We start from the raw sequence: 12,874 nt of genomic DNA on the forward strand, positions 1-12,874 counted from the left end.
GAGAGAGAGAGAGAGAGAGAGAGAGAGAGAGAGAGAGAGAGAGATCTTTTTAAGGTCAAGGTACTACTTGGCAGATCACATCTCATTTCTATTTGTAGCCATCAACCTTAATCTGCTAAGATATCTAGTTGCCCACATTTTAGGATGTTTCATTGCTTTCTAATACTTTCCTATCTTAACTGGTAGATTTTTATACATTTTACACATAGAAAATATTCAGTTGTGAAAGCCAAATTATATTAGAGAAATAGTATGTTAGGAAATGATTTTAAATGTCTGTCAGCTTATAGTTAGATTCTAGACCACAGGTCTAGCATCTCAAGTTGTCTTCTTTCCGTTTAGTTCTCTCTTACTTTTGAAACTTTACTTAGCTGGCAAGGCTTAAGAGGTTGCCAGACCACAGAATGAGTAGGAAACTTTTAATTCCACAAGAAGGACAATCAACATATTTATTTACTTTAAGAATTATCTGATTATAAACCAAAGATGAAATTCCTAGATGAAATTTTCTGTATTTTTTTTTGATGTGGTCTGAGGTTTGATGAACTAAGAAATGTTCTTTGTATAACATCATCTAGAATAGAGGGCTATACCAGCTACCCCCTTCAGAATTATACCAGTAATTCAGTCTTTTTGAAGATTCATTTTAAAAAATTAAATTTATAAATTTAATAAGATCTGGAAAGAGTACATTAACTTTAAGCTGTATGTGAATAGTATTTTAACGTAGCCTTTTCTTTTGTTTTTTAGCAGAGACACCTTAATTGAAAGTTTAATTTGCTTAGATATATAATAAAACCCAAGGAGAAAGAATAGCAGATTACTGCTTGTTAATAATCTTTGACTGCTTTGCTTTTGTTCATTTATGTATTTTTTGTTCTTATCTAACATTTACATTTTCTTCCAAGGCTTAAAACATACATCTATATAATTTCAAAGTCAGCTTACAAAGCAGGGAGTCTCATGGCATCTTGTACTTGTTTTCTCCTTCTCTGTTTCTGACGATGTCTCTGTCTCTGTACAAGCACCCATCTTCAGGCCCAGCTACTTTCCTAACATTCTTTAAAAGACAAAACAAACAAAACTGTTTTCTCTTCATCATTGCTTACTTAAATAACATTGCATACAAATAACTTCAGAATCTAGGCTTTAGTGTTTCTATGCCAGTTCTACGAGGAAATAATGAACTATTAGATTCTGTAAAAACCAGTGTATTTGTATCTCTACTGAAGACTGATACTATTTATATCATTTCTTAGTCTCTGTAGTTACCTAATAGGCTTCACCTCTGAGTTCTTGGCATGTGCTTGCACTGCATTAAACAATATCATAATGATACATGAGGAGAAGTGTAAAAATGACTACTAATTGTTACTTGGTACTTGAATGTGAGTTAGTTTGTTTGCACCTGTCAGGTGCATATTTTTATTTGAATGCCTAATTGGCTTGGAGATTTAAGAGGTTAGATGTTTAATTTTGTTGCTCTGATTGTATATGACCTGTGTTATTGATATTTAAACTTTACATAAACAACAGTTTTATACATTTTTGTTAGTTTTTTTTTTTTGCTTCTATGTATTAAGCTATAGTTTTCTTTTATAGAGTCTTTTAATGGATCTCCTACAGGAAGCATAAATTTGGTAAGTACTAGTTATGGATACTTTAATTAGTAACGTAACTTGAAAATAATGTGACAGGTTTCTGATATATGTAAATAAATGATATTAGAAGCCTCAGTTTACTCCTTAGAACGAAAATACAATGTGGCTACAAACTTTAAAAGACATATGTGACTTTGAATTTTCATTTTTAAGAAATGTGATTAGATCATACCTGCATAGCTGCAGTTGCATTTTATAGAGGAATTGATTTGTTTACCCCAGCACTTTGGAGGCAGAGACCTCTGAGATCTGGAGGCCCGCCTGATCTACACAGTGAGTTCCTGCCAGCTAGGGACCAAAGACAGTGAGACCATATCTTTAAAAGAAAAAAAAAAGCAATTAAATTTCATCATTTTAAAATACTATATTCATCTATTTATTATCTTTAAAACTTTAAATCACTTCTCTTTCTTATTCTTTTAAAGATTTATTTATTTATTACATGTATGTGGGTATACCGTCACTGTCTTTAGACACACCAGAAGGTGGCATCAGATCCCATTACAGATGGTTGTGAGCCACCATGTGGTTGCTGGGAATTGAACTCAGGACCTCTGGAAGAGCAGTCAATGCTCCTAACAGCTGAGCCATCTTTCCAGTCCCTCTTACTACTTTCAAAAGAAATATTAAGTTTTTGGGATAGCTTACAACTTAGCTACTGTTGTGTTGCTCTGTCTCTGCTGTGAAGAGACACCATGATCAAGTTAACTCTTAGAAGAAAACATTTGAGGGCTTGGTTCTAGCTAGCTTCATAGGCTTAGTCCATTATCATTATGAGGGGAATTGGGGCATCAAAAAGGCAGACATGGTGCTGGAGAAGTAGCTGAGAGCAACAACTTGATGTTCAGACAAAGAGACTGCTGTGGGCTTTGGAACCTCGGAGCCTACCCCAGAGACACACTTCCTCTAGTAAGGCCACACCTCCTGCTCCTTCCCAAACAGTTTACCATCTGGGAACTAAACATGCAAACATATGTCTATGGGGGATGTTCTCATTTAAAGTACCACATATCTATTCAAGTGTGCATCAAAACAATTTGGTCTTTACAAAAAATGTTTTTTATTCAGAATTTTATAGCAATAATATCTTATTATTTAGATTAAGAATTAAGAATGTTAGGTTTTTAGCCTATAAACTCCGCTGGTATTATTTGATGTTCTGTTCAATAATGAACACATTATTTCTCTTATACTTCTGCTCTTGCCATTGCATAACTTATTTCATGAAATACTATGTTCTGTGAACTATTTAGTTCATAGTGAAGCTGAGTTAGATAGAGAAGGCAGAGGGATAATTGATGGCTTTTCAAAACTTCTACTTTTCTCTCCCTTTCTTCTAAATTTTCTTTAATAATTTCAGAGGTTTATTGTGACTTGTACTGTGTTTACAGATTTATTGTCTTGTTCTGGCAACTATATGGTTTCTTATTTGAAAATAACCCCATTAAGTAAATGAGCTTTTCTTATGTAGAGTATAACTTTTACAAAACAACTAAAGCAAATCAGCCATAGGCGTGCAAGATTCTTTATAATTGTTAAGTACTTCCCTAAATCATTTATATTTACTTGTTGTGTCTCAGAGTGTTATATGAAAGGAAATTTCTTTTAGAGCCTTGAGTGTTAGCAATAATTTTCAATATATATATTAAATATTGGAATATTCATATTTATAGTATTTATACAAATGTTTAAACTGTAAAATACGATTTTTGCCCCATCTCTGAAGTAGGAGGTTTTACAAGAAAGATCCAAAAATCACTAAATCAAAAATTGTATTGGAAATCAGTGACTTGAAGTGTGTGAAACTGTTATTAATGCCATTTTATCTTGAAAACGGGAATCTAAGAACAAGTAGTTGTTATGGCTGACATCTGTTCAGGTTTCACCTGGGCTAGACCTAATTATCTGATTCTTTTATGAAACATGACCAGAGAAGTACTGAATTACGTTTTGTTTTTCTTAAACATTAGTTGTCAGTAAAGACTTGTTTTAGTTTTCTTTGTGGAATGTATTTGCTGTATAATATGACTTTGTGTTGAATGGATGACTGCATTTAATGCATTTACATTACACTCACTAATAACTTGCAGTATTGTATTAGGGATCTGAGACAAGATGATGAGACATGTGCATCTAAAGTAGATAGTATTTATGTGCTAAGGCTCCCAAGTGCCAGGAGCACAGAGATAGAGCTTTCTTACCTAGCTCCTTCAGTGTAACTCAGAGCATGATAGTAAAAGGTGGGGTGGCGGAGCACGTACTGTAAAAGGTAGGTGAGGAAATATGAATGGTGGACATGTAGTTTACAATTCTTAATATTTTTCCTGTAATATTTTGTTCCCTAATTCTTTCTTAAAGTCTTTAGATGACCTTTCAAGTGTGACTTCTGATGATTCTGTACAACTTCATGCCTACATTTCAGACACTGGTAAGAGACTTTGTAGAAACCACTACTTTTAAATATGGATTGTTGTAATATCCCTGTTATTTTTACATTCATTTTTGCATTCAATTTGTTTTATGATTATAGTTTCTATTTTTTTTTTCTTGAGGCACATTCTTCATTAAGTCCTGTTATGTTTGGTTGCTTGTATATTTGGATATTTTTCTTTTCTGAGGTTGCGCCTGTTAGCATTTAAAAATCCTTCTAGAAGCCAGTCTTTTCCTTTTTGTGCTTGAATGTTGCTGTTAATTAATTTCCTAATTACCAGCTCTTTTTTATGGAGATCTCTGATCTGTGTTTGCTTTCCTGCATTCAAGTGTTGGCATAGATACCAAGGGCAGATAGCATTGGCCTTTTTCTTCACAGAATCTCACCTGTATTTTAATGGATTGAGTAACCTAGGACTCTGCACTAGGCGAAGATAGTAGATAGATAGATAGATAGATAGGTAGATACCATTAAAAATAAACACAAAATAAAATCCTTATCATGACCATCAGCTTAATAATGTTAGCGAGTATTAGAAATTACAGTTTTCTTCCCTGACCTCTCACTTATACCAGAATATAGAAATATTTTTGCTATACCTACATGCTGAATTATACAGCTACATGCATTAAATTTCACTTAGTTTACATGTTACATAGTGAAAAGAGATTTTGATATTAAGTCTAGTTTTAAAATAATCTGCATTTTTTAAAGTAGCTTTGTTTTCTTGTGATTTTTCAATGGCACTAGAGATGCTTTTTATATTCTTTTGTCTGCTAGACTTCTTGACTAAGTTATCTGTCAGTTGTTTCTTCACCTTTTGTATGTAGTGAATATACCTATTACTGTCCTCTTAGAAGTCACTCGAGAGCACATTTTTAATTAAAGTAGAGGTCTTGTTATTTTTTTCTTTTAATTTTTGACGTAATTGTTTACTTTTTCCTTCCATAAATTTTTAAAGATTTGAAAGTCTCTCCACATTCTTTGACGGCTTTTCTTCTAACTTTAAGGATGTCCATTCATATATTAATCTTAATTTCTTAAGAATATTAAAATTTATGTCTAGAAGATGATATTCATGTCCATATCTCTGGTGTTAATCTCTTTTTAGGCTGTTCTGATTTTCTAGTCGCTTTATTTTTCAACAGTATACTATTTTTTTTAAGACGTGAAAGCATAAGTCAAAATGTTTTTTGATAAATTGCTTTTTCTCTCATTCAAACATACAGAATTTCTGGGGAAGCAACATTATATAGTAGGGTTAAAACACAGTTGCCTAGACTCAAACTGCTCATTCTTTAGCTTCAGATAGATGAGCCCTGTGAGGTTTCTACTGGAATTTCTTCATTTGTCAAGAGGAACCTGTATAAAAATGTCTATCTTGTGGGATAGCTATAGGTCTATCTAATTACACTAGCAATTGCTTATGTATGGCAGGCATCATGTATGGGTGCTTATTAAACATTTTCCAACTGGATGCTGCTTCATGATCTCATGTCTTCAACATTTCTGTTACTGAAGATTGGTCCATGACCTCTAGTGTCTTCTTTCATCGAGAAATCCTTACTTAAAAATATTGACTAGTTACTTGTGATTAGCAGGATGAAGTTGTTTTAAATTTGGTAAATTAATTTTTTACGTAGTCATGTATATATGACTTCTGTGAGTAACACTGGACTTATTAAAACAAAATATTCTAGTTCTGTCTCCATCTTCTTAAAATTTATGATACACTGTAGCTTCTTCTCTTCCTTTAAAATCAAATTATTTGTTATCTGTATTTGAAAACATTAACTTCATTTTTCTTCTTGATGTACATGTACCTGGGTAGGCTCTTCTCCCTAACAGTTTGTGACAGGTCTGGGTGATTCTTTTTCAAAGTGCATTAATACACAATCTCTCTCCTCTGTACCTTGGTGTTCTCCCTGTCCTTATTACTGAGTAGTTATGGTGAGATACTTAATTGGCATCTTTTCCAAACATGTCTTGATCAAAATTGATAAAACCATTTATTGATCTGTCAACAGTGCTTAGAACAGCTAAACTTTTAACTTGATGAAAAATGTGTCTATGATTCTATCTGCTTGAATCTGTTTGAAAAAGTTGACAGTAAAATGTTAGTGAATAGAGCTAAAATGTGTGTGTAAGATGTGATGACCAAAGTATTTTTATTATTAATATTGTCATCAGTATACTTATATTTGGCCAAACAAAAATATTGGTAATATATATATGAGGAAGAAAAGCAAATTTTAAGTAGGAAGTGCAAATTTTTGAAAAGTTACTGTGAATAGTTAGAATGAGTTCATGTGTATTTGCTAATATAGATATCTACTTTTTATGTTATTGAAATAATTTACTAAGGAAGTACAGAGAAACTGTTCTGCTGGTTGATTAGAAGACAGTAAAGCATTTACATCTAAACCTTCTCCCCTTTTTTTGTATTCACAATTACAGATCACTGCTGTCTATCAGTGTATCATTTTTAGACTTTTGGCTAATATAGTCTAAGCAGCCACAAAGCCTCCCACACATGGCCGTGTTATGAAATAGCTGAAGCAGTGTCCAGGCACAGTGGGTTGTGAGGAAGACGAAGTTCTGGGTCGTGAAGGAGATAGAAACGGGAAGACCACTCTTTTGGTTTTGGTGACATTTTTATGCCCTCAAGTTTAGAAAAAGCAGAACTATGTTCTTTACTTATAACTTAGTATCATAAAGAACAGGTTGACATGAAGCAGGAACTAGGAAACTTGTTACAGATTTAGGTGTAAAGACTGAAGGCTGTGAGGACCACAGTAGGGAACTGTATCCAATATCCACAGAAAGGCGAAGCCTCAGTTTGTGTCTAACCTGAGGGTCACTGCCGTTTACTGTCTCTAGTTATCGTGTACCCCATGGTCTCTACCCAGACAGGTAATACAGCTTCTCTTCAGAAGTCATGGGCTATGAATTTGCAAACCTCTTCAGATAGCAAAGATGCTCTGTTCTTTTATACAAAGTTATAGAGTATTTATATGTATCCTATGCATATCCTCCCATACACATTGAGTCATCTCTAGAATGGTCATATAGCCCATTGCAGTGAAATGCTGTATAAACAGTTGATTACTAGAGAACATGTTGACTAGAGAATAGAGAAAGGAAAACAGTCTGTACACGTTAGCACAAGCACATTAAAAAGTGTTCCCAGTGCTCAGTTGGCTGCTTCTGGGAGGGCTGACTGTGTGAAAGCTGCACACAGTGGTACCAGCTGTCCTGCTGGTGTCACAACATAAGTACACAGCACTCAGATGGCTAAGGTGGAAAGTGACATTTACAGAGCAGCTCCAGGAAGAAATAAGAGTCACAGTAAGGAAAAGTGGTGTTTTTGAGAAATCAGAAATGATAATCTTAATAGTACTTAAATATGTTGAAAATTATGCAGAAAAATAAATTCTCAGACAAACACAAAAAGGACCATAAAAATGTAATATAAAAAAATGCAATGATTGAAATTAAGATGAGTGCCCTATTTAAGACCTTGGGGTACACGCCATGATGTCTGCCACACACATAAGGCAATAGGATAGAGTAGCTGACGGACGAAGTAGATAGGTGCCCTAGGCTTAGAGGAAACCTGATGACTCAGTTGATGAGTGTCAGAATTTAGTTCCCAGCATCCATGTGCAATCCCAGCACTGCAGCCTGCCCCCGTGAACCTAGTGTTGGGCAGGTAGAGACAGAAGTGTCCCTCAGGCTTGCTGGTTAACTAGTCTAGTCAATTCTGTGGACAACTCCAAGTTCTATGAGACACTGAGAAAGATACCTGATGTTGATATATTGTATTATTCTACGTGCATATACACACATGCTTATTACATGCTTGCTCATCTACATGCATACACACACTTGATAGATATCAAAAGGAAGCAACAAGGTTTTGTAGACCTAGAGCAGTAGCTCTTAACCTGTGGGTCACAGTGCCCATAGGAGTCTCATGTCATATATTCTGCATATCACATATTTACATTATGCTTCATAACTACTGGAATTTTAGTTATGAAGTAGCAACAAGATAATTTTATGTTTGGTGTTAACACAACTTGAGGAACTACACATTACAGGGTTACAGCTTTGAAGGTTGAAAACCACTAGCCCTATTATGAAATGGAAAACAAGCATAGAAAGACAAGAACCTAATTCAGAGAGCTCTCTTTATCTAAGAGTAGCAAGATCAGAAACAGAAAATATTTCACTTTTAAAGGCTCCCTGGCTTGTTTCGTATGTGGAAAAATTTTGTGGAATTTTTTTTTCTCCTGCTGTTGCTAAATTCCCAGTGTAAAGTACATTTGCGAATTGTTCAATGTTATCTGAGAATAGAATTACCAGGAGATAATCTTTACCCTGTGGTTGTTTTGTCGTTGTTTAGTTGATCAGGTTTTAGTTAAATGTAAAGGAATGATAAAAGCTTGTTGTTTGGTTTCTGGGGTTCCTGGTGTAAAAAATTTAGGAGACTATACTGTTTCATTGTGAGCAATGCTGTGGCAACATCGCTGATAATGAATAAAAGCTCTTGGGAAGAGAATTCAGTGTAGACACCAATTCATGGTTGGTGCCATCATAAAACTTTGAGGATGTTTTATGTTGTAGTCATCATTTATAATACCATAAGCATGTGTGCACAGAGGATAGGAGTCTGTTTTATCCTTTGCTGCTGTTCTTTTGTCTCAGTCTGTCATTTCAAATTCTTCATTTCATGTTGTCTTTTTTGTTTGTTTTTGTTCTTCATCTCCCTCCTTTTTGTGTCTTGTTCCTCTTCATTTTGTTTGAAATGACTAGTATATGCTGACTATGACCCATATGCTGTGGCAGGCGTTTGTAATGATCATGGCAAGACATATGCCCTATATGCCATCACTGTACACCGGCGCAACCTAAACACTGAAGAGATGTGGAAAACCTATCGGCGTTATAGTGACTTCCATGACTTCCACATGAGAATCACTGAGCAGGTAATGAGGTTTGTAAAGCTTGTGGCCAAGCTTGTGGCCTTTACACTGTTTCTTGGTTCAGCTGTGATTCTACATTTCTCTGAGGATGTTCATATTATATAAAGATACTGATATTTTATGTACGTGGCATACTTGGGGGCATGATGTTGAGCAGTGAACCACTAAATGAAATATGGAAACTCGAACCAGTCTAATTCATTGTGAAGTCACAAGAAAGCACCAATGGTAATTCCAATGGGAAAGTTAAATGAAAGTATATTTCTGGTCTGTGAGAAAAAGGCAAGTGAGTAGAGGGGAAGGGAGGAAGAGCCTGTGCTGTGAGAGGAGTCGCTCTGCAGCAGGGAAGAAAGGAGACTGCTCTGTCTCATTTGAACACAGTGGTGGCTCTCGCAGGCTTAATTCAGAGCTGTCTTTATTTTGAATGGTACCTTCATCCAACAGTGTTCCTAAGTCTGGATCCTTTGCTTAAATTGTTTTGAACTACAGTCTAAAATGAACCTGACATTAACCAAATACTGTTTTAAATTCTTACTAATTTTAATCTTGTTTGATAGAAGTAATTATAAAGATTTTTAAAGTTAAATGAAAAGAAATTGTTTCTTCCTATTTTCGATAAGGATTTTTTTTCTCCTTAACTTAGAAGAAAACAATAGCAGATGGAAAAGATAATCTGGGGAGCTTATTCTTACTCTTGAAAGTCTTGATTGATTCAAAATTTTAGTTGTATGAGTAGTATCAAGTCAATAAAAAAAGATAGCACATAGTTAGATTTCAAATGACATGCTGGAGAAATCAGAAAATATCCTTTTCACTTAATATATTCAGAAAAATATGGTTGGTATCATGATAATCTCATTAAAATATTCTGCAGCCAGTGTAAGATAGACGAATAGCCTTAAAATGATTAAAAGCAAGAAGTCTCGATAGACATCTGCCTCAGTAGCAGCATCCTTTTAACGATACTGTCTTTGGTATGTTTTTTCGTGGATACATTTTAGTGTTAATACGTCTTTTCTTTATGTTTAGCTTGGTTTCTCTGTAAATAATGAGCTTCCTCCTCACATTGGAGGGAAAGAACTCACTTGTATCAATTAGATCATTGTCTAAAAGCATGACGCTCATTTCACTCCTCTTTCAACACTGACCCAATCACGAGTTCTTAAAAATTATATATGGCCAAGAGTTGTTTCACTAAGTACAAATTAACAGGCATTTGAATTTATAGGACATTTTCTCTGTACAAATACTTGCAACTTTTTCCCTTAACACAAATAAATGTTAACTAAGCAGTATTTAAAGGGGAAAATGATTTTAAAATTGGCTTCATTTTGTTTAATTTAGTGAGTAATGTTCTTTTTATCAATCCAAATAAATGAGTATAAAAATTATTTGTTTTCTTTAAAGACCTTAATAGTCTTATATTTATAGACAAGATAAATAAACTAAAAGTTGAGAATTTAATGTTACATGCATTTTAAAATGGCCTGATCTGCCCATTCATTTATTTGAGAAATTTTTATTAAGTCTTTCCTGTGTGCCTGACTCTTCTCAGTTCTAGGAAAATTCAGTGTCCCAGACAGGCAGACTCTATATGTTTCTGTAGATGCTGCGCATTTCTGTTTCCCCTTGTAAAGTCTGTGTACATGCACAAACACACTGATGCCAATGATGATATTAAATGGTCATTATTTGAATAAGAAATTTATGTGTTTGAGTATTAACACATTTTTAATTTTTCTTAATATAATTTCAAACCTATTTCATCAAACTTTTAGTGGTTTATTAAGAGTCTAAACTTCATGCAGTTCCAAAAGCTGAAAGTCTTAAGATCAGGTGTTAAAAGGTTTGGCTTCTCCTAAGGCTTCTCAGCTATTTCAGGCAAGAAAATGGCCTCTTACCTTTATGTTTGTAATTAATTGTAATTACAATATGAGGTAAGGACTTCCACATGTCAATTTAGGGAAATGTCATTTAGACCCCTGTTCTTGGTAAGAAAGGATATACTATGCACTCTGAAAAAATGAGTGGGTAATTTTGAATCATATACATATGTAATATTTTAGGACATTGTCTATTTTTGGAAACAACATAGGATATTGACTTCCACAAAGTGTAATTTTTTAAAGGCTTTCATAAATACACCAGAAACTATTTTACATACTGTATTCAATGAAGACTGTTTCGACTGGCTTTATTTATAGCCAAATTTGTGAGTTGTCACTACTACTCCATACTTTCATGTATTGCTCCTATCTGCTTTTTCTTCTTGATAATAATTGAAGCAAAATTATTGTTTTACATATATGCTGTGCAATGAACTTGTTCACTTTTTCATTCTGAACATCCATTAGATTTTTCACTGCATTTAATTGTCAGAATCTTCAAGTTTGGGATGGAAATGATCTGAACCTCATATATTCTTTCCCTCTTTCTCCCTCTCTCCCCATCTTTCTCTCTCTCAATGTCTGCAGCAGGAATTATTCTTCTTCACAGAGATAATGTAGTTTAAATAAAGGATTTAAAAAAAAAAAACGTTACTTGCCTCAGTATATGTAATATGGAAAGAGGGAAGAGACTGCCTAAAGTTTGAGGGACTGGCTGTTGGCCAGGCCTTACCCCTAGGTCATTCTAGCACTAGTTACAGTAACACCTTGTGCTTGAGAAGGTATAGTAGATTACTGTCATGGTTGTACCTAATGTTAAGTCTGCAAAGCCTAGACTGCTATATTGCTCTGTATTTTTTACATTACAAAGCGAAAAATAACATGTCAGTGACTGTTGGGTCTTTTTCATAGTGTAATTTATGAGCTTATTTTTCATATGATGATGAGGAAAGGTTATTAATATTTATGCCAAGTTGTAATACAGTTCCTGCCTATAATTGGTAATTTGTCCTTTCTGCTTTTTAAAGATACATATTACAGTGATTATCACTAATATTAGTGATAGTCACTAATAAAATAGTCCCTTAAATTTTAACAAGCTATAATGTCATAACTTTGATTGAAATTTTAATTTCTCAATACTCTTTTCATGAGTCAAATGGTTGCTAAGAAAATTAGCACTGCTTGACTATGAAACTTTGACTAATCTGAAAATTAGAACACCAAAATGAAACTTGATATGGCTGAATGCCCATTTTCATCAGTTATCCATCTGTATTCTCAATGGCCAATTTTTTATGATAAAAAGGGTAACTGTATTTTGGGCTTTGTGGACAGTGTGATTGTGATGTTTTGTTTAATGTAAGAAAATATGGCCCCAAATTTTCTGAAGATACTTTGACATGTAGAAAAATTGTTACGTGTAAATTATTTCTCTTAAAAAGAAAAGTATTAAATGTATTTTGTCTTCTAGTTTGAAAATCTGTCAAGCATATTGAAGCTTCCTGGCAAAAAGACTTTTAACAATATGGATAGGGATTTTTTAGAAAAGAGGAAAAAGGATTTAAATGCCTATTTGCAGGTAAGACCATTTTAGTATTTCCTATAAATTTCATTTGTTACAGCACACAAGTAGAGTAAATCTTTATTGAGTTATGTTTGGTGCAGCATACCTGTGACCCTGTGGACCCATATCCAGTTTTATTAGCAGTGAAAACAACACAACTGAATATTGTAGCTGGCTGTAATTGTGGATGAATAACTAATTTTAGTAATGTATCTTACTTGACATGTAGTCTTTTAAGTGGTTTATTTATTGTTTCTGTATTTAATGTCAGACTTAGACATTTTCTTTTAAGCACTCAAGACTTACGCTTATTTGTGTTTAGATGAGTATGTGTAACTATG

General features: G+C 33.9%; 1 protein-coding gene across 3 annotated transcripts in view; it reads left to right on the top strand.

Annotated features, from left to right (window-relative positions):
• Positions 1 to 12,874, top strand: part of Snx13 (sorting nexin 13) — a 94,739-nt gene that overhangs the window by 63,770 nt on the left and 18,095 nt on the right. For 2 of the 3 annotated variants that reach the window (XM_028768780.1, XM_028768781.1), the window contains exons 16-19: positions 1,603 to 1,640; positions 4,020 to 4,089; positions 8,911 to 9,083; positions 12,441 to 12,548. In XM_028768780.1, the coding sequence (XP_028624613.1) occupies positions 1,603 to 1,640; positions 4,020 to 4,089; positions 8,911 to 9,083; positions 12,441 to 12,548 (389 nt within the window). The remainder of the gene's footprint in view (positions 1 to 1,602; positions 1,641 to 4,019; positions 4,090 to 8,910; positions 9,084 to 12,440; positions 12,549 to 12,874) is intronic. The other variant, XM_028768782.1, reaches the window with a different exon arrangement.

The sequence above is a fragment of the Grammomys surdaster genome, unplaced genomic scaffold, assembly GCF_004785775.1.
Source record: "Grammomys surdaster isolate TR1022 unplaced genomic scaffold, NIH_TR_1.0 188, whole genome shotgun sequence".
Taxonomy (NCBI): Eukaryota; Metazoa; Chordata; class Mammalia; order Rodentia; family Muridae; genus Grammomys; species Grammomys surdaster.